Source organism: Pleurodeles waltl, chromosome 3_2 (genome assembly GCF_031143425.1).
Source record: "Pleurodeles waltl isolate 20211129_DDA chromosome 3_2, aPleWal1.hap1.20221129, whole genome shotgun sequence".
Taxonomy (NCBI): domain Eukaryota; kingdom Metazoa; phylum Chordata; class Amphibia; order Caudata; family Salamandridae; genus Pleurodeles; species Pleurodeles waltl.
In genome coordinates, this window is record NC_090441.1 from 36071852 (window position 1) to 36093359 (window position 21508).

The following is a 21508-nucleotide window of genomic DNA, read 5'->3' on the forward strand; positions in this document are numbered from 1 at the left end:
TTCAATTTGTTTCCATATGGTTTATTGCACAAATACTTTACACATTGCCTTCTAAGTTAAGCCTGACTGCTCAGTGCCAAGCTGCCAGCGGGTGGGCACATGATAATTTGGATTGTGTGTGACTTACCTTGACTAGGATTATGGTCCTTATGTGGATAAATGTAAATACCTCTGCCAACTAGAGACCCCATTTCTAACATTGTTTAGATACATTGTGGTCATCAGACTACCTAGCTGGAGTATAGTTAGGGAGTCATTTTCTTTGCAGTTCTTCCTCTTTGCAGTGATGCAATTACTAGTCCCCATATTAGGCAGTTCTGTGCTCCAGTTTTATTGTGAAGGGTGAGCTGAATCTGATCCCGGATCATGCTCATGGGCAGCGATGACGTCCACCCGAACCATCTGAACCAAATGCCCTGATTGTTGTGGGGTTAGTGCAGTATGGCCTGAGGGTGCTGGACCTGTCACCGATGCCTGGACAGCCAACGGCTGTGTTACGAGCTTTTCAGTGCGTGAATAGAAGTTACTTCCTTTGGCCAACACTTTCCGAGGTTTGAAGAGGAGATTGCAAGCCATGAATACCATTGTTGCTAGAGAAGAGAGCTGAGCCTGTATTCTCCAAAAAGCAAAATTTAGAGTCTATTTTCGGTTGGTAGAGGTAGGTCCGACACTTCTTGGCAATGTAATTTTCGCACTCCATTGCTGTTTGTTGTGTCCTCCTTGTCAGACCCAATTTTGATGAGCAGGGATCTGATAGTGGTTGGGTTGATTGCAGCTTCCTTTTGCAATTTTCTCTTCTGTTTTCACAGAGGGAGTCCCCCTTCCAGACTTCATACTGAGTATATGCTAACGAGGATGTGACCTTCTGATGAACGGCGCCACCACTTCCCTGCCCATTGGTTGTGCCTCCAAAGGAGGGGGCATGAGCACTCACGTCCTGCAGGGGAAGGACAAACCTCCTGGTGGTTTGGGGCAGATCGTTTGGGAGGGTGGTCTTCCATCAAATTTGTAACATTTATCTTTTGTTTCCCCTAAGTTGGTTTCCCGTTAGCTGGCACCGCCACTCTCCCACCCGTAAAGGTAGAGATTTGGGGAAGATGGCATGAGCATGCACGTCTAACAAAAGTCAGACCCCACCATACATATAGCTATGAGCTATAAAGGTCGGTCCGTGGTTGGCTATCAAGGCAAGCTGAAATTGGCTGTATATGAACTGTATTTTGATGAGACTTGAAGGCCCCCTGACAAACAGGTAGGCAGAGTGTCTAGAGAACTGCAGCCGGTGACTGGTGGTGTGACGACTAGCCAGGTAGGCTGGCGAGTGCACCAGTATAGTGCTGATTATGGTGTTAACGGAACCCACTAACACCAGGCCCTAGGGGAATGTTTGAGTCTGCTCCCATTTGCCATTTGCTGTGGTTCTCCCTGAACTCCGTAGTCTCACCTCAGTGCCTAAGCACACTTCACTACTCGGCCTGTCCTCAGCTTGTCTTCCCTGTCCTGCACTGGCACACTGGTGCTGCACTCCTGTCTTCTTTTAAGATGTCCTACTGAAGATGTTGGATCTGAATCTCAATGACTGTCCTCATTCATTTGATTTGTTGATGCGTCTTCCAGTGCAACTCAGTTTCAGCACACCACTGTTTCACACAAGTTGTCGTTTCTTCTTCTCTGATCTCCTGAAACAAAACGAGCTGCTGCAGCTCTTTTGTGTAACCGCTGATTTCTCAGCCACACACTGAAGCCTTGCCTAGTCTTGTCTTTATCCTCACCGGATAATGGGAGTCGCAGTACACAGTGAGTGGTTTTGGCAAATCTGGAGGACTGGGAACTGGCAGATGGTGGGATGGTAGGTGAACTTGGCCAGGGCTGAGGGGGGCAGAAAGTTGGGGCAGGCAGCGACATGTGAGCAAGCCGCACCAGCCCAAACCACCTGCTGCCTCCGCGCACTGTGAGCTGCTCTCAGCCTAGTGCTTCTGGACCCCAAACCCCCACACCTGCCCTTGTGCCTACTTTTGGATTGCTTTCAAATTACTGTATGCTGCTTTGCTATTTATGTGCTGCTTTGCTTCCCTGAGCCAGAGCCAGTCTTAAACATGAATTCATCAGGGCCAGCCTGCGTGGCTCTCATCGCTTACCGGGTTGAGGAAGCTCCTCAGAATCCGCAGGCTCCTTTCTGTGCCTTTGTGCCCCCAAACCCTCCTCGCTCTTGCTCCTGTGCTCCATGGTCTCCACCCGCACCTCTGGTGTGGCCTGCTGGGATCTGAGCTGGGATCTGGGTGGTCGCCCCAGTTTGGCCTGTTCGAGCAGCCCTCACTTGATTAAACAGGCCAGAGAGCTTGGTGTTGCACCCCTGCATCCCTAGTGGGGGCAAGACAGGCAAAACGGCAAAGAATTGACTGAACTCTGGCTATGGGCTCTGGGCTCTGGTCCTCACAGCTCTGGCACCAGCAGCTCTGTCTACCTGTAGCCTGTGGCCTGTGGCGTGTCTACAGCCACGTTTCTGCGTATCGACGTATCAAATAGATTGTACCGTTTTCATGGTACAATATTGTTACTGTTTCCAGTGTGTTGTAATGCGCTCCAACAACCTAGTGGTACAGTCCACGTTATATTAACAAATTCCATAAATAAATGAATGAACAAGCACTGCACACTGTACTCTTGCTCATATGTGTATTTGACACTGCAGTAAATACGAAGGACTTGGACTCCTCTGCAGTTAGGCATTCGGCATTCTGGCAGTTATGCACATCTCCCATTAAAGTGCTGCCTGAAGTGCTAATTGGTATACTTGCAGTGAGCTGTCCTGCACACCAGGAACCACTTGTATGTCATTGTAAAGAAGCAACTCTGGTATGCACAGGCAGGGATGGGAGGTGGATGTGTATGCCCTTCTCAGGTGATCCCACTGCAGGTTCAGTCTGAAAAGTTCACAATAGTCAATTCAGACACATCCAATGAAGTTTAGGTTCTTGTATAGCACAAACTATGAAATGTGCATTACATCTAGGATATGCAGCTTCATGCAGGGATGTTCTGAATCTTCTTTCTCCTGCTTTTCCCATCTGTGTCATGTATCTTTCTATAGCTATCTCCCTCATCTTCCCTCTTTCCCACTGCCTTTCCATCCTCAAAGCCACCCCGTAAGCTCACACATCTACTGATTCCCTTCCGTTTTCCCTCTCCTTTCCCCACTTCTGGTACCCCCTTCTCCCTCTTTCTTCCTGACTTTAGCTCATGCAGATAGCACCTTTACTAATTAGATCTTTATTACCAGTGGCTGCTTAGTTCAGATGGGGCCGATAACAGCACTTTTCATCCCCATCAATATTAGGGCATCCATAGAAACACTGTGGATCTGTTTACTTTCAACCAGAGATTTTGATTACTAAAGGTAGCTGAAATCTCCGGGTTATTAACTGGGGTTGGAGATGGGAGTTCAAAAGAGGAATAACTGAGAGATTCAGACTCTAAAATACCAGTACTCCTGATAATTTCTGATTTCTTAGTGTACTGTCAATTTCCTACTCACAATAGGCAACATACACCCATTACTCATAATTCCTGGGGCAGCATGGCCCATTACATCGACTACTCAAAATAATGGCCTTAGTTTTTACATGACATATTCTGCTGTCGAAAAAGAACAATTGGGTCATATTAGAGAAAAAGAGCCTTCGTTGGAAGAAAGAGGAAGATTTAACCCATGCAAATCCAATCTCTTACCCAGGAGACACGAATAAAAAGTGTGCTGGGCAACAAGTGATCTGAGTACCTTTATGCAGCACCAGCACTACTCACTTCTACTTGAAGGTGTGCCAGACGTCCTTCCAGCAAGCAGTGTGAGGCTACACAATACAATGGCAGTAGTTTATGGCTCCACCAATCCTAGGGGAGGCTTGTAGAACTCTCTGACCCCATTGTGTACGTTGCCTGACTCTGCGCTAAAGAACTCCTGGTAGCTCCTTGAGAGTGGATCAAGACCACCACACAAGGGAAGCTGCGGGTAAAAACACTTAGGGGCATGAAATAGCAGGTTATTTAGTCCCTCATTCCCCTTCTAAAGTGCCCACCAGTGAAAAGGAAAAAATACCGAAGACCTGCTGATTTGGTTATCTTCTCCTGTTCCCTCATGTATTGGCCTGTCCCACTGCATGTCCACTAATGAGAACATATATCAAGGGCCAGACTGAAAAGCAAAGTTGTTCTGGGAAAATGTTTTCAAATCAGCCTCAACCTGCAAGAGATTGTGATTACTGTTAGAAATGGGGGTCTTTAGTTGGCAGTCAGTTTACACCCTGTCAAAGTAGTGACCCTCACTCTGGTCAGGGTAAGAGAATCACACACCTAAGATAACCCCTGCTCACCCACCCCCTTGGTAGCTTGGCACAAGCAGTCAGGCTTATCTCAGAGACAATATGTAAAATATTTGTACAACCACAAACAGAAATATAGTGAAAACACACAAAAGGACACCACACCTGTTTAGAAATATAGACAATATTTATTTAAATCAAACAAGACCAAAATAACAAAAATCCAACATACACAAGTAAAGATATCAAATTTGAAGGTAAAAAGAGTCTTAATCCATAAGAATCAATGGATGCATTGTTTTAGCAAAAAGTACAGTGTATGCATCAAAAATAAAGCCGCAGGCGAGCATCAGAAAAGCAAACGAAGTGTTGATTCCTTACTCGCAAGCGAGGCCATGCGTCAATTCTTTCTCCGCTGGGTAAGTGATGCGTCGATTCTTTCCTCACAGGGAAGGGATGCCCTGATTTTCTGGCAGGTAGCCTTGGGTCTGTGCAGTGATGTTGACGATTTGACACCCAGGAAAGATGCGTGGAAAATCCGGACCCACAGCAGCAATGAATCCGTGCTGAACTAACAATACGTCAACTTCACTGGTGCTGCGTCAATTTTTCAGCTGCGGTGTAGGCGATGCATCAATTATTCTGCTGCTTGGCTCGAGTGCGTGGATTTTCACCCTGGGTTCATGAGATTCTCCTATTTCGAGGGCCGAGGGACAGGGTGTGGCACCACTTGGCAGGTCAGGGGTCTAAGCAAGAGAGCTCAGGGGCAGGCAGATTAAGTCTTTGATGGCCCTGAGACTTCAGAACAGGGGGCTAGCTCAGTCCAAGCCCTTGGAGAAACTTCACATGCAGGATTACAGAAAGCAAAGTCCAGTAATTTCTCTCTCAAGGCAGAAGCAGCAGGTCAGCACAGCAAAGCAACAGGCAGAGTGGCAGGTCCTCCTCAAGCATCAAGCTCGTCTCCTTGGCAGAGTTTCCTCTTGATCCAGAAGTAATCTAAAGTTGTGGGGTCAGCAGTTCAATACTTGCACTCATTTGTACCTTTGAAGTAGGCAAAATTCAAAGGAAAGTCTTTGTAGTGCACACAACCCTGCCTCTTCCTTGCCCTGCACTAGCCACACTCTTGGGGGTTGGAGACTGTATTGTGTGAGGTCAGACACAGCCCTTTCAAGAGCAGGTGTCAGCTCCTCCCTCCCACTCTAGCCCAGGAAGACTCATCAGGATATGCAGGTCAAGCCTCAGCTCCCTTTGTGTGACTGTCTATAGTGAATTCACAAACAGCCCAACTGTCAGTCTGACCCAGACGTGTATTCCGCAGACAGGCAGAAGCACAGAATGGGTAAGCAAGAAAATGCCCAATTTCTAAAAGTGTCATTTTCAAACTTACAATCTAAAAAACAACTTTACCAAAAGTTGTATTTTTAAATTGTCAGTTTGGAGACCCCAAACTCCACATCTCAATCTACTCCTAATAGGAAGCTGCACTTAAAAGACATCTCAAGGCAATCCCTCTGTTATTTTATAGGAGAGATAGGCCTTGCAATAGTGAAAACCTAACATAGCAATGTTTCACTATCAGGACATGTATAACACACTAGTACATGTCATACCTTTTAGAAACACTTCACCCTGCCCATGGGGCTGCTTGGATCTACCTTAGGGGGTGACTTACATGTAGTAAAAGGGAAGGTTTGGGCCTGGCAAGTGGGTACACTTGCCAGGTCGAACTGGCAGTGCAAAACTGTACACGCAGACACTGCAATGACAGGTCTGAGTCATGTTTACAGGAATACTCATGTAGGGTGCACAATCTGTGCTGCAGGCCCACTAGTAGCATTTGATTTACAGGCCCTAGACACACATAGTGAACTTTACTAGGGACTTATCAGTAAATCAAATAAGCCAATCATGGATAAACCAATCACCAATCCACTTTAGACAGAAAGTAGTTGCGCTTTAGCACTGGTCAGCAGTGGTAAAGTGACCAGAGACCTAAAACCAGCAAAAACACGTCAGAAAAACTAGGAGGACGGAGACAAAATGTTTGGGGGTGACCCTGCAAAAAGGGCCAAGTCCAACAATTGCCATGGGGCCAAAGGGGCATGGTTGAGTCTTAGGAGCCCACACGGCTCGAAAAGCAACTCCTGAGCCTACAGACTGCTGGGGAAATGCCAGAGAAACATAATAATAGCCAGTCTGGTCTTTCATGGATCACATGAAGTGGGAATTCCATGTATTTCATTAGCCATGCACCCAAGGCAAGCAGATTAGTCCTCTAGGGAACTTGAAGCTGCTGGAACAGAAGACAGGTATTTGGTATTACAGATGGGCAGCAAAACTCCCTCTGTATTATCAAACATCAACGCATGCCGTGAGCATAGGTGCCACCATTGGTGCAAGACACGCCATGCCACTTTGAGCGCTGAGAGGTGATTGGTTGAGTGCAGTTCAAAAATAAATGTTTATTTTCATAAAATCTATCCCCCACTCCCAAAACGATATGAAACCTTGAAATCAAATTGTATCTCGTATCTCAGACAGTGAATAAATCACTTCTTGGCGCTATGCAACACTCCCCTCTATTTCATGATTTCAGTGCGGGGAGGGGAATATAAAATGCGGTCAAACAAAAAATGTGCACAATTTCGATAGAAAGACTTTTTTTGAATGGCACTACTTTGCCTGTGTTTAAGATCAGTTCCCCTCCTCACCACTTGCGAAGCCGCCCTCCTCATTCATCTATGCTGCTGGTGCTTTCGGATTTCACGTTCGCTTCATTATCCTTCCGGAAATTGTTGCAGGCCAAGTCAGAATCTTCTTTACTCTGCGAAGTTCGTCAAAACAATAAGATACACTGGTTACAGGTTTAAATAATCCGCCTTTTTTTTACATATAAAAAACCTATGTACACATTATCCAAATGAGTCTCTTCTGAAACCTCACAGAAAGGTTTGAGGGTGTATTTGTGCTGCCATTTCATAATGCCACTTTATGGAGATACCTCAGTGACTCTACCTGGAAACTGGTAAGAGTACAGTCAAAGGTGTGCATCCCTTGAGGGATACATTAGAACTAGCAGGGTAGCCACCTCGCTCGATATCATCGTGGACAGTGTTTGCTGGCCTGAACGTTTGAGCAGCAACCAACAGCAGAATTCGTCTAATTGGTTGTATGGAAGCAAAGCAATACTACAACACCCAGAATGCATTAGGCTGAGACAGAAAAGGCCAGGAATGTAAAGTATTAGAGACACATGGGACTTAGAGTTTCCTAACTTCCAAGCTTAATTTATATTTGAGAATATTTATATATTTAAATGTTTTTAGAACATCCGGGATTGTGATGGGAGCTGCTTAGCAGCACTGCTGCAGATATGAACTAAGGTCCATGTGAAAAGGCCTACAGATGGGCCCATTTCAGCGTTTCTCAGCATCTGCTGCAAGGTATTCAGCTACTTAGATTTTGTCAGCTACTGCCTCACTGCTGGGTTTGTACTCTTTGGGCCCTGTCCCTCAGGGATAGCAAGGTCTTAGTCCTGGATGCTTCAAGAAAGTATAACAACGTCTCTTTGAACAGATCTCTTGAACAAAATCAGTTTAGGACATTTTTATCCTGGGCCACACCACATTTATATACAATTGAATATCCCTTAAATAAATTTACGTAAAGTGTGACTACTTTTTAAAAACAATGGGCTGAAACATGCTGAGGCTGAAATACCAGACAAACAAAAAGGTTTTAAATGCTGCTTTTCAGAACAAAGACAAACAACCGTAGGTGCATTTTCCTCATATCAGGACACATCCCAGAACTGATTTCTGTAGAGCGGGACGTACTTTTCCATTACCAGACTTTGGTGTTTCAAAGCAAGGAGGAAGAGAAAGATAGGCACGCAGTGACAAAGAGAGAAGTTGGGTGTGTCAAAGAACATGGAAGAGTGAGATAAAATTAGAGGGAGTGTAAGCTGGTGGAAAAAAGATGGCAGATGGCATCAAGATTAGGTAGCATGACTTTTTTCCAGCCTCGACATTTGGGAGTACAGGCAGTGGGTTTTTAAGAATAAACTTGAGCCCTTGGCCTTACATTTGTATATATATTTTTATTTTTTAACAAATTAAGTACAGCATCCACCTCTGAAAATAAGGCGATTTTCAAAACTGTTAAATACAAAGTACCTACTATTGCTGTGGATATTTGAATTTTTCCAGTTTACTATAAATGTTTCTTTCACGATGTACGTCTACAATAAGTCACAGGCAACACTGTGCCCAACCTACCAAGTCGCCAGACTCTCTCCACGCCTAAAAAGAAGGCATTCACAAAAATATTAATTTAAAAAGAACTAGATTTTGCTCGCTTTTACCTCTTGCTGAGCACATTTGAATTTCTTCTGTTTGTAATAGTTTCTTCTTGGGATAATGTGTAGCAACAGTAAATCACAAACGACAGTGGCCTGGACAAAAGAAAAAAAGTAAAGAAAGGTTGTAAGTAAGAGGTAGCTGACAATTTATTTATGTAACCTTTTATATTTTGGGTTTTTTCAGGAAAGATATCACACCAATAAGAAAAGTAATTCACGTGATTATGGTATGGTGTTTTTTAAAATTATTTATTGAAAGCCCCTACCTGGCCAAACAAGAGATATACATTCGTACAGAACTGTTGTGGTTTCCAAAGCAAGTTGATAGATCTGTACATGGATATGGACTTTGACATGACAGTCGGTATGACGACTGACTCCGCCCGCGGCTTTAGCGGTCGGGTAATTCCAACCATCAAAGTTGTAATGAGGCCCTTATGGGCATATTTACACATACGTGGTGCGGCATGGTGATATGCCAAAATTGGAAGTGCTGGACTGCGTCACTTCTGAAACAGAGGGGTGCACCATATGTACAGGAATACAGCACACTCCAGAGTTTGGCACTAAATTTAGCTGCCAGAGCCAATGCAGGCACCCTTGTACCATAGTGCAAGAGTGTCTCCATTGAAATGAATGATTGTTTGTGTGCAGGAAGGTGTCCCTTTCTGCACATAAATAATCGACACTGGCGATTCGTTACTTCTATGCAGGCGACACAGTGACCTCCACCTCTACTAACTAAGAAAAATGGGAGGGTGCAGAAGATGGTAGAGGCACATGCAATTAAAGAGAGCACTATTGTAATATCACTATAGCAAGTGCAGTGAAGGGGAAGGAAAAGGGAGACTAGAGATATGGAAGAGGACGAAAGATATGAAAGGGAGTGAGGGGTGTAAGATAAAGAGAGAAAAATAATGCAGCCACAAAGAAAGTTACAGAGCGGTAGAAAGAAGAAAAGGTATGTGAAAAAAGCAAAGAATAGGTAAGGATTTAGAGTGAGGTACATAGGTTCAAAGAAGATGGTGTGAGAAGGATACGACAGAGAAAGGGTGACAAGGTAATGAGAGAGCAAAAGAGGTACAGAACAAGAAGTATCAAGAAAGATGTAAGGTAGTGTAAATGACAGATGTAAGATGATGGAGTGGGAAAGTGAAGAAAGTGACTGCAAATGAATGACAAGAGAGGTGAGTTTGAGGGAAGAGGTAACAAGAGAGATGTGAGTTACTGAGAGATGTAGTGAGTGAGATGAGGTAGCAAAAGAAATGAGTTAGCGAGAGAGGACAGGTAGAGAGTAGTGTTGTAGAGATAGATGAGACAGAGGTAGTGATAAAGGTAAGGTAAAGATGGAGAGATATGAGATTAGGAGAGAGACAAGCTTGAGGTGAGGTGAAATAGATGAAGGAGAGGTGCAAGACGGTGAGGTGGAATTACAGAAGTATGGTACAGACAGTGCCTTAAGTGGGATGAAAAAGGTGGATGGGGTCTAATAAGGGGTGTGGCCATGAAACATAGCTAGCATTCCTTTAAAGGGGTGTGGCCTCTGTAGGGAACAGCATGGCAGGATAGAGGAGACTAGAATCCTGTGCTGCCCAAATTCATGAACAGTTCCTTTACAAAATGTTCAGACACAATATATTTGAATTTATGCAAAAACATTTTTCTGTGCCATTAAAAATAGTAAGCCTGCAAATATTTTTGGGGGGAAAATTCAGGTATTCTTAAATAACTGACACATTTTATTAGCTGCTTTCTACAGGACGCCTATTGTCAAATTCTGCATGCAAGAGTCTAACAGATATTTTTGGGGTTACTTTTATTTATCAGTGAATAGATCAAAAAATGTCAATTCCAGTATGAAAACACAATACAGAGATATTATACCTAATATCTATCCTAAAGGTTGCATTTAATTCTAAAAAGACATGACAGCCATGGATGTCAATTCACCGAAATGCCAGGGGTGGCGGAAGTGACATCACATGCCTTTTGACCTCCACTTTCACTCACACACACATACATATACACAAATTCACTCTTACACTCTCTCCCACACAAACACACTCTCGCCCGCAAGTACACACACAACACACGTTTAAAAACACCTTACCTCAGCTGCCATGGAAGAGCAAATTCCAGCCAATTGTACTCCATTTTTATAACACTAATAATGCAAAATATATTATTATTTGCTATTAGTGTAATAAAAAATTGACAGAAAACAAAAAAGAGAGGAGCCCCAACTGATGTCCTTAAGCTGCCCCTCTGTTTCTGGCACTGAATGTACCACCTCTGAGGCCAGGAGTTGCAAAGGCAGTGCCAGGAGTAGCAAAGGGAAAGCCAGGGGTCACAGCTGCGACCCCTGGCAACTCCTAAATGGTGTCCATGATGCCAGCCTTGAGAAGTGAGAAACCAGTGGTACTTATTGAGGGGCTAAAGAACTCCACGAGGGTCAAGCTGCAATGTCAATGAGCAGCTGGAGACACAAAGGAGGCTTTATGATAGCAGAGCTTGAGAGGCTAGAAATGTTTACGCATTTATTCTGACAAGGTGCTGTTGCTCTGTGTTGTGGTAAAGCAGGACATCTGAGCCAAATGTTTACCACGGTGACAGAGTGCCATGAAATAGAAATTTACAAAATCCACTCAACCGAACTTTGCATCAGTTGCGGTGAACACTCGAGTCTATCCCAGTAACTGGAGAAAGAAATCTGTTCAGGGATTGCTTTGGTCTCCGTTTCTGATCTCTCCTTTAGTCTGATCAGCTGAAAATGTGCCGATATTCAACGTGTTCTCTCTTTTGCTAGACAGGCTGCTATTTTTGACTTGACCATTTGGAAGATGACTATAATGCTCCATTTGGAACTTTAAACCAATCCTGTTGGAAAATATTGACTTTGTATAACTTGCAGATTTGAAAAATGCCTAGAAGCTGCAAAAAACTGGGCATCAGCAAATTTCTTGGCCTTCAGTATCTAACCTCTGCCTATGTGTGACATTTAGAGCAGCCACTCCTCTTCCCCCATGCCAATTCCGTGTGTGTGCTTTCACAGCACCATCCAGTGATCATAGCTCCTGATCGTGGATGCAAACACAACAAAGGAGTCTCTTTGAAGATCCATCAAATGTTGGGGGTGTGGTACTTTGCTGAGTTCAAATATTGTTCATGCTGATGATGAGGGCAAAAATGGAGAGACTTATATGTACAACATCCATTTTAGGACATCCTCATTCCTTACTCCTCATCCCTACTTCTCATCCCTGCTTCTCATCCATCATCCCTACTTCTCACCCACCATACATCATCATTACTTCTCATCCACCATCCCTGCTTCTCTTCCATCCTCCCTACTTCTCATCCATCATCTCTACTTCTCATCCATCATACATCATCCCTACTTCTCATCCATCATCCCTACTTCTCGTCTATCATCCTTACTTCTCATCCCTGCGCCTCATCCCTGCTACTCATTCATCATCCCTACTTCTCATCCATCATACATCATCTCTACTTCTCATCCATCATTCCTGCTTCTCTTCCATCATCCCTAGTTCTCATCCATCATCCCTATTTCTCATCCATCATACATCATCCCTACTTCTCATCCTTCATCCCTGTTTCTCTTCCATCATCCCTTCTTCTCATCCCTCATCCCTGCTTCTCACCCATCATACATCATCACTTCTTCTCATCCATCATCCTTGCTTCTCTTACATCATCCCCACTTCCCATCCCTCACCCCTGCTTCTCATCCATACTTCTTTTCCATCATCCCCAATCCTCTTCCATCATTCCTACTTCCTATGCCTCAGCCATCATCCCTACTCCTCTTTCCTCATCCCTCAGTCATACCAATACATTTTCAGTTTTGTGAAACAATCCTTCATACTGATTGGCTGGCAACAGCCAATCAGAGAGGCCTGCATTCTATTTCACTGAAAACAGCCTTCTTGATGCATGTACTGGGTGTAGAGGGAGGAGTGAGAATGCAACTGTGTGTTTGTTTCCAGTGAATTCAAGGCTGTACAACATTTCATTTTATTTAACTAACTGTTTTTCTGTTTACACAGGCTTCTGCAGAAAGCTCTGCTGGTTTGGAAAATACAAGAAGCCCACAGCTTAGGACATAAATCAGCTCTTGGAGAAAGGGTTATTCAGTTCATCTACAGTTCAATCAAAAACCTATCTGGCTTCAGTTTCATATGTAGAAAGAAAATCTTTAAAATCAATTCTGGTGACAGTGCAATCCAATTCTATGTCAGGACAAGAGACTCTGATTATGCTTCTCCTTCTATGCTTTATTTTATTCAGCAGCCAATTAGAACTTTTTTTAAATTCTACATATCCCATGAACCCATGTATACCACATGATCAACCATAGAGACAAGCCCTGTAAAACCTGAGGATAACAACACACGTTCTCTTTCTTTGCTGCTCCGCAGCAGGTTAAGTCTTCTTATCTCTTATTGCTAATTTTACTTACTTATTTTATTATTGGAGTACCGCTATGGCAGCGCGTTTGCAACTGTTTACTTTATTGTAGTTTTATTCATTGTATTGTATTTGTATTCAGCTGTACTGTGAGCGGCGTGCCACCCTGTGTTTGTGGAGCGGGAGTTTGGTAGCCAGGGACACGCGGTTTTCTGCCGCACAGTCCTCTTTCTATTTTAGCCTTTGGACACGCTCTGATGAGCACGCGACCCAACGAGCAAGGCATTTATGCATTTCTGCTTGTCGAGTCGCATGTGTGTGCCAACTGAGGCTCCCCCGAGGCCCTTCTTCGAAATAACCAAAAAAGGTACACTGTTCCAATTGGAAGAAAAAGGACAGGAGAACAAGAGTAAGGAGTCCTAATATTTAGGAGCAGGAACCTTACACACCCGAATGGGTGTCATGCTTCATCATCGGCAATGCTCCTCGTCAGACCGGCGCTGCAATGTCTGACGGGCACACCCCAGTAGGGGGTTCTCCCTGTGAACGCCTTAACAGACTGAGGTCCAGATGTAGTTTGCGAGGCGCAAAAGGCTGAACGCGATGCAGAATCACATTTTGCGAGTCAGTACCGACTCGCAAAATGTGATTCCGACTCGCAAATAGGAAGGGGTGCTCCCTTCCTATTTGCGACCGCATTGCGATGTTGAGTTGCTTTGTGACCGCGAAAGCGGTCGCAAACCAACTCGCAGTTACCATCCACTTGAAGTGTGAATGCTCACAAAAATATTTTTTCAGAGCAGGCAGTGGTCCGATGGACCACTGCCTACTCTGAAAAAACGGAAACAAAAAGGTTTCGGTATTTTTTCTTTTTGCAGCTCGTTTTCCTTTAAGGAAAACGGGCTGCAAAGAGAGAAAAAAAACTGCTTTATTTAAAAGCAGTCACTGACATGGTGGTCTGCTGTCTCCAGCAGGCCACCATCCCCGTGAGTGCCTAGACTCGCTATGGGGTCCATAGCGAGTCGCAGAAGGTGTCTGAGACACCTTTCTGCATACCAGTTTGCGAGTTGCAATTTGGTTTGTACCTACACCTGGCCCTGAGTTCTGCCAGGGTTGTAAAATTCACAAGAGGCTCTGCCCAGAGCTGAACTGTTTTTCAGTGAAATAGAATGCAGCTCTCTCTCATAACTCTGATTGGCTGTTGCCAACCAATCAGTGTGAAGATGTGTTTCACAAAACTGAAAATTTGTTGGTATGACAGATGAATGAGGAATGAGGAGTAGGGATGATGGATGAGGAGTAGGGATGATGGGTAAGGCATGAGAAGTAGGAATGACGGAAGAGAAGTAGAGATGATGGAAAAGAAGTATGGATGAGAAGCAGGGATGAGGGATGAGAAGTAGGGATGATGTATGATGGATGAGAAGTAGGGATGATGTATGATGGATGAGAATTAGGGATGATGGTAAGAAGTAGGGATGATGTATGATGGATGAGAAGTAGGGATGATGGAAGAGAAATAAAGATGATGGATGAGCAGCAAGGATGAGGAGTGAGGAGTCCTAAACTGGATGCTGTAGATATGGATCTTTGTCAACACTTGATTTTCAGAACTGCCTGTGCTGAGCATCAACAGGACTTGGTCCACTTAAATCCCTGATTACAGGAAGGTAGAATGAGGGGACAGAGATGCAGAAGTAAGCACAGTGAGTTGTAAAGAGAGGTGAAGTTTTGGGATGAGGTGGGGAGAGGTGAGGCACAGAGAGGACTGTTGGATAGTGGTCAGGTACACATAGATAAACTAGGAAGAGCTGAAATAGTGAGAGGGTGTAGGTACACGTTTCCCAGATCCATGTGTGATGTTCTGCTCCAGTCCATATTTTTTTACTTTGAATTCTGGGACTTGTAGTCCTGTTTTATAAATGAATAAAAAAAAGACTACAAGTCTAATGTTAGAAATGGGGTCTTTGGTTGGCAGTCAGGTTACTCCCTGTCCAAGCAAGGACCCTCACTCTAGTCAGGGTAAAAGAGAATCACCCTTAGCTAACCCCTGCTCACCCCTTTGGTAGCTTGGCACGAGCAGGCAGGCTTAACTTCAGAGTGTTAGGTGTAAAGTATTTGTACCAACACACACAGATATTCAATGAAGACACTACAAAATGACACAACACAGGTTTAGAAAAATGGAAAATATTGATCTAAACAAAACAAGACCAAAATGACAAAAATCCACAATACACAAGTCAAGTTATCAATAAAAATGCAAAAAGAGTCTTCATGTAATTTTAAACACAACACTAACTCTGTTAGCGTGAAAATGTATCTGGGCGCATCAAAAATAACCCAGCACGGGCAAGTGTGCATCAAAAAGGGCTTGCGATATGTCAATATCACTCACGACGAGACCGTGCATCGTTTCTCCTTCAGTCGAGTCGGCGTGCATTGTTTCTTCTCTCTGCAGGAGAGTGATGCATTGATTCGAACCGCACTCTTGCATCCGGGCAGACCTTATGTTGTTTTTACATGCCCAGAGATGATTGCATCAGAAATCCTGCCGCATGATGATCCGAAAACCACGCAGCGCTAGTTGCGATCTCTCCAGCCTTCGTCAGCGATGCTGCGTGTCTTTTCTCCAGCCGCGTGCATCGATTTTTCAGTCGCGCTGCAGATGACCTTAGATTTTTAGCTGCGTAGCCAGTGGTGCATCGATGTTTGAGCCACGGATCAGAGTTGCGTCGATCTTTTCACTGCACAGCGGTCTGTGTGTGGATTTCTCACTCTTGTCCTGCCAGCTTCTCTTTTCAGGGCCCCAGGAACTGGATGGGCACCACTTGGCAGAGTAGGAGTCTCAGAAGAGAGAAGTCTTTGCTGTCTCTGAGACTTCAATAACTGGAGGGAAGCTCAAGCCATTGGAGAGTTCTTCACATGAAGAAAGGCATCACAAAGTCCAGTCTTTGTCCTCTTCCACAGGCAGTAGCAGAAACTGGAGGATAGCTCCACAAAGCACAGTCACAGGCAGGGCAGCTCTTCTTCCTCAGCTCTTCAGCTCTTTTCCAGGCAGAGGTTCCTCTTGGTTTCCAGAAGTGTTCTAAGGTCTGTGGTTTTGGGTGCCCTTCTTACACCCATTTTGCCCTTTGAAGTAGGCTTACTTCAAAGAAAAGTCTTTCTTGTTTGTGAAATCATGCCTTGCCCAGGCCAGGCCCCAGACACACACTAGGGGGGTTGGAGACTGCAGTGTGTGAGGGAAGGCACAGCCATTTCAGGTGTGAGTGACCACTCCTCCCCTCCCTCCTAACACAGATGAATCATCAGGAAATGCAGACTACACCCCGGCTCCCTTTGTGTCACTGTCTAGTGAGAGGTGCAACCAGCGCAACTGTCAAACTGACTCAACCAGGGAATCCACAAACAGGCAGAGTCACAGAAATGGTTTAAGCAAGAAAATGCTCACTTTCTAAAAGTGGCATTTTCAAACACACAATCCTAAAAACAACTTTACTAAAAGATGTATTCTTAAAATTGTGAGCTCAGAGACCCCAAACTCCATATATCTATCCCTTCCCAAAGGGAATCTACACTTTAATCATATTTAAAGGTAGCCCCCATGTTAACCTATGACAGGGACAGGCTTTGCAACAGTGAAAAACGAATTTAGCAGTATTTCACTGTCAGGATATAGAAAACACATTATTATGGCCCTCATTACAACATTGGCGGTATTGACCGCCTACCGCCACAACGACGGCCGCCAACATGCCACCGCCATGGCTACCACATGTTGGCAGAACACCGCCGACGGTCATGGCGGTGGAGGGCGGTAAGGTGGCGCTGGTGATAGCAGCACCACCACGCCAGCAAAACACCGCAGACTGTATCATGAGCAATGATACAGCCTGGCGGTGTTTTTCTGGCGACGCTGTTGCGGACAGCAGCACCGTGGACAGTCTCCAGCCGGAGGACCCCCTGCAAGCAGGTAAGTCGGGTTCTCTGACCGGAGAGGGGGGTGTTGTGTGTATGTAGGGGTATGTGTATGTTTTGGAATGCGTGCATGCGGGTGTGAGTTGCGAAGGAGGCATGCGTGAATGAGTGATTGTGAGTGTTCTGTGTTGTGAATGCATGTCTGTAACAAGGTATGTTGGTGTGTGTTGCGGTGTGTGGAAATGTATGTGCGCATGAGTGGGTGGTGATGGGTATGCATGTGTGCATGTGTGTATATGGGTGCACGTGGGGGCAGGAGAGGGAGGGGGAGACCCCTATCAGTGCCAGGGAAGGGATTCCCTGGCATGGATAGCGCCTACCGCCATGATTTCATGGCAGTAAGTTTGGCACAAAAACCATGGCGGTAGGCTGGGTCGTAATCCCAAGGGTGGGATTGTGATGGCTGCCGGGCTGGAGACCGAAGTCTCCAGCCGAGGGGCCCTTACCACCCTTGCGGTCGGTGTGTTAAAATGGCGGTCTTGGATGGCGGTAACCGCCATGGTCAAAATTCTATTTTTTTTACCGCCGGCCTGTTGGCGGTATTATCGCCGCTTTAACACCGACCGCCAGGGTTGTAATGAGGACCTATATGTCCTACATTAATCATACACCGCACCCTGCCCTTGGAGTTACCTGGGGCCTACCTTAGGGGCGTCTTACATGTAAGAAAGGAAAGGTTTAGGCCTGGCAAGTGGGTGCACTTGCCAAGTCGAATTTACAGTTAAAAACTGCACACACAGACACTGCAGTGGCAGGTCTGGGACATGATTACAGAGCTACTAATGTGGGTGGCACAACCAGTGCTGCAGGCCCACTAGTGGCATTTGATTTACAGGCCCTGGGCACCTCTAGTGCACTGTACTATGGACTTACTAGTAAATCAAATATGCCAATCATGTATGAACCAATTACATACACATTTTATATAGGTGCACTTGCACTTTAGCACTGGATAGCAGTGGTAAAGTGCCCAGAGTAACAGAACAGCAAAAACTGAGTCCAGCACACATCAACAACATGGGAAACAGAGGCAAAAAGTTAAGGGAGACCACGCCAAGGATGAAAAGTCTAACATCTATGAATTCAAAGAAATACTCTGAACTGAAGCAGCACAACACATGGATGTGGGAAACTTGGCAGGGTTGCTTTGAGGGATGGAGAGAGAGATGAGTAAAGAGAGAGGCATGAGCTAAAAGAGGTGACAGCATGAAACAAAATATTATATTCCTGTTTCCCTGCCACCAGCTGTCCGAGAGGCAAGTGTAAGGCAGGCTGGATATGCACTCTAAGCTTCTGTGAGGCAGCAGGTCTATCTGTCAAACTAAAAAATAATCCTTCTGACTGTCCCAATTACTTTTTAGGGAGCCCCTCGGAAGATGGGGTACCTAGGTAATTGCTCATTTTACCTATGAGTTATAATGCCTTATTTTACTAACCTCAGAAAGACTGGAGGCTCAATGAATAACCTGGACAAACACACTTCATTACAAACCTTTCAAATATTGCTTTATTTAAGCCCGCGCTGCGCCAGTTTAGCAGTAAAGACCTCAATTTGGCTGTATGCGGATAGTGGGAAAACTCAGACGGCTTTTGTTTTTTCAGGACAAACTGTGCCTCGCAAAAGCAGGCAGCATTTATCCTGTGGCGCGAGCGTGGGAAAAAACTACATAAATCGGTGGTAAAAATTGATTTTCGAGGTTATTCTCCATTTCAGCCTCTGAAACTCACAAAGGTGCGCCCCAGAAATGAGTACACCCCAGCAGCTTGGTATTTATTTCTAGGTGCATTATTATCTACTGCCCCACGGACTTGGGTGTTATCCAGAGCAGTGCAAATGTCATCAACTGAAGTAAAAGGGGTGTGGGGGGGCGAGGGGGTGTGGGGCAGTGAGGACTGTCTGCGAATAACATCCATAGAAATTACCAAAGCCAATGTTGTGCACTTAAAACCATGGACCCCTATATATTGTTGAGGATGGATGTATTTTTTTATATATTGACCTGTATTCCCCCTTTTACTGCCCAAAGGAGACAAAAAACCCTGATGAGATCAATGTAGACAAGCAGGACTCTCATTCTCAATCGTATTGTTATGATGCCCATCACAGAATCCTGCGTGTGACCACAAAAACACTAAACGTAATATAAATAATGTCTAGCATCATAATTCATTCTGTTTTTGCTCTCACCACTCCAAAGATGCCTATTCCGGACCCAATAGTCGTCATTGTCGGAATGATGTCAAATTTACCTGCCTGAAGACAAAGAGTAAAAAAACATTTAATAAAAGAAGAAACAAAATCCAAGCAAGCAATGTCACAACATAAACTTTCTGTAAGGAAAGAAATTGTCCAGTTGCACTTCTTGAAGAAATTATTTTCAGTGAGGGACAATATGGAAACAACATTGGTATCATGTCAGTAAAACTGTTTATTTCTAGGTGCATAAGCCATAGCACGAAGGGGTAGATATTGGTTGCGTAGAATTGGATTCCCATTTTAAATCCACTAGAACCTCTAGGATTCATTTGTGGGGGTCTCACCTGGCTCTAGCATCAGAAACCTTTGACTAACAGGCCGTGTCCCACAGGGCTGGCACTCCGTGTATGTCGGGAGGCCCTGACTAAATTGGGCGACCCTTCTGCAGTACATTTTTCTATGCCTAGGACTGCCATGCGTATAAGCTAGATCTGAATGGAAAATTAGCAACTTCCCTGATGTGCATGGAGAAAACGTTCTGCACATTGCTTTTTTTCATTTGCAGCAATAAACTTGCGCTGAGTGACATTAAAAGTTTTGATGAAAAGACCCTTGCTGCGTCAGCGGGAGCACTTTGGCCAAAACAAAACCCGCTGAGAGTTGACAGCTCCAAATATGGTGGGTCTGCAGGGACAGCCCCAGAGGCGGAAGAGCCGCAAGCCCCACCTGACTTGACCCAGCACATACTAAATGTATTCATTAATATCACTACAGAACAACAAAAACTGAATTACCTCTTAAGACAAACGTCACACAATTTGTAGAAACAAATAAAAATGTTAATAAATCAATCAAGGAAAAAATATGAACTCAAAGATGTATACATGTGACAAGGCGAGAAACGTTTCATAACAGCATAACTTGTGAATCCGTCCATAGAACACAAAGAACAAGCTTCCATAGAGAGATGGCACGGCCCTCAGTAAGCACCCTGTGGATACCTCTGATTGGTGTGTCCCTATGAAAGAAAATAATGAGAATCGTGAGTATAGCTCAAATGCGTATGGCCACCACCCTGTGAAAATAATGTCTTCTAGACAGGAGGGCACAGTTCCAATGAGCTCTGTTGGAAGTACCAGAGCCCAGACACCAAGGGCTTCTTTTTTTACTATCTCCCCTTTACAACCAGCAGTTGCACACCACTGCTTTGCACGGTACAGTACCACCTGCTTGCAGGAACTATTAGAGGGTGGTTGGTGCTCCTTTGGAATGCTCCCCAATAAACTTTACCCTTTAGCATGACCTCCAAGGGAATATCTGGCGTTCCTGTGGAGCATTCCGTAGTAAAAAAGTACCCTTTCAGCATGAACTACAAGAGGATGTTTAATATTCCTGCAGAGACCTCACTAGTAAAAAGTACTCTTCAGCATGAATGTCGCCAGGATGTTTGTTGTCCCTGTGGAGCGCTCCCTAATATAAAGTACCCTTAGGCATGAAGTATAAGTGGATGCTTGAGGCCCTTATGGAGAGGTCCCTGGTAAAAGTACCCTTTAACATGAACTGTGAGAGTATGTTTGCTGCCCCTGTGGAGAGGTATTTCTTAGATCTTTCTGTTGCCTTTTGATGATGCCCAAAGGTTGCTACCTTATGTAAACGTATAGAAGCACTGGCTTTATTTGAATGATTAGCATGTACTCTAAAAATCTGGTATAGCTCTAGCAGCACCAGACTCTAAACAAAATACTTTTTAAACATGGCTTTTGCGGCCAAAACACCAGAAGAAATAGGGGCTGATTAGGAGTTTGGAAAACAGTTTTCACCGTCCGCCGAATTTCTGATGGGGAGGTTGCCACCACACTTGCTACCTCCCCTCTTGACCCATTAAGACTTTCCCACTAGGCTGACGAGTGGAAACCTGGGTCTCCGCCCGGCAGCATAGGTGGAAACCGGCTGTGCATTGTAATCGAGCTGGTGGCAATGTTGTAGCCAGCAGGGTGCACCAGCACCCTCGCAATGTTCAGTATCTGCAAAGCAGACAGTGAACGTTGCAATGGTGCAGGGCAGGGGGGCCCCTGCACTGCCCATGTCAAGTGCATGGGCAGTGCAGGAGGCCCCCGTGGCCCCCTGCACCTGTCCTGTGCCAGCCTTTTCATGGCAGTGTTACAACCATGAAAAGGCTGGCAGAGAACGAAGTCGTTATCCGCAGGTCAGCAGCGCTGCCCT

General features: G+C 44.9%; 1 protein-coding gene across 1 annotated transcript in view; it reads right to left on the reverse strand.

The window, feature by feature from the left end:
* The window catches only part of P2RX1 (purinergic receptor P2X 1), a 450021-nt gene that overhangs the window by 54457 nt on the left and 374056 nt on the right, over positions 1-21508 (reverse strand). The window contains exons 10-12 of the mRNA XM_069226686.1: positions 19277-19342; positions 8683-8772; positions 7031-7143 (exon numbers count right to left, since the gene is read on the reverse strand). Of these exons, the coding sequence (XP_069082787.1) occupies positions 7051-7143; positions 8683-8772; positions 19277-19342 (249 nt within the window). The 3' untranslated portion in view covers positions 7031-7050. The remainder of the gene's footprint in view (positions 1-7030; positions 7144-8682; positions 8773-19276; positions 19343-21508) is intronic.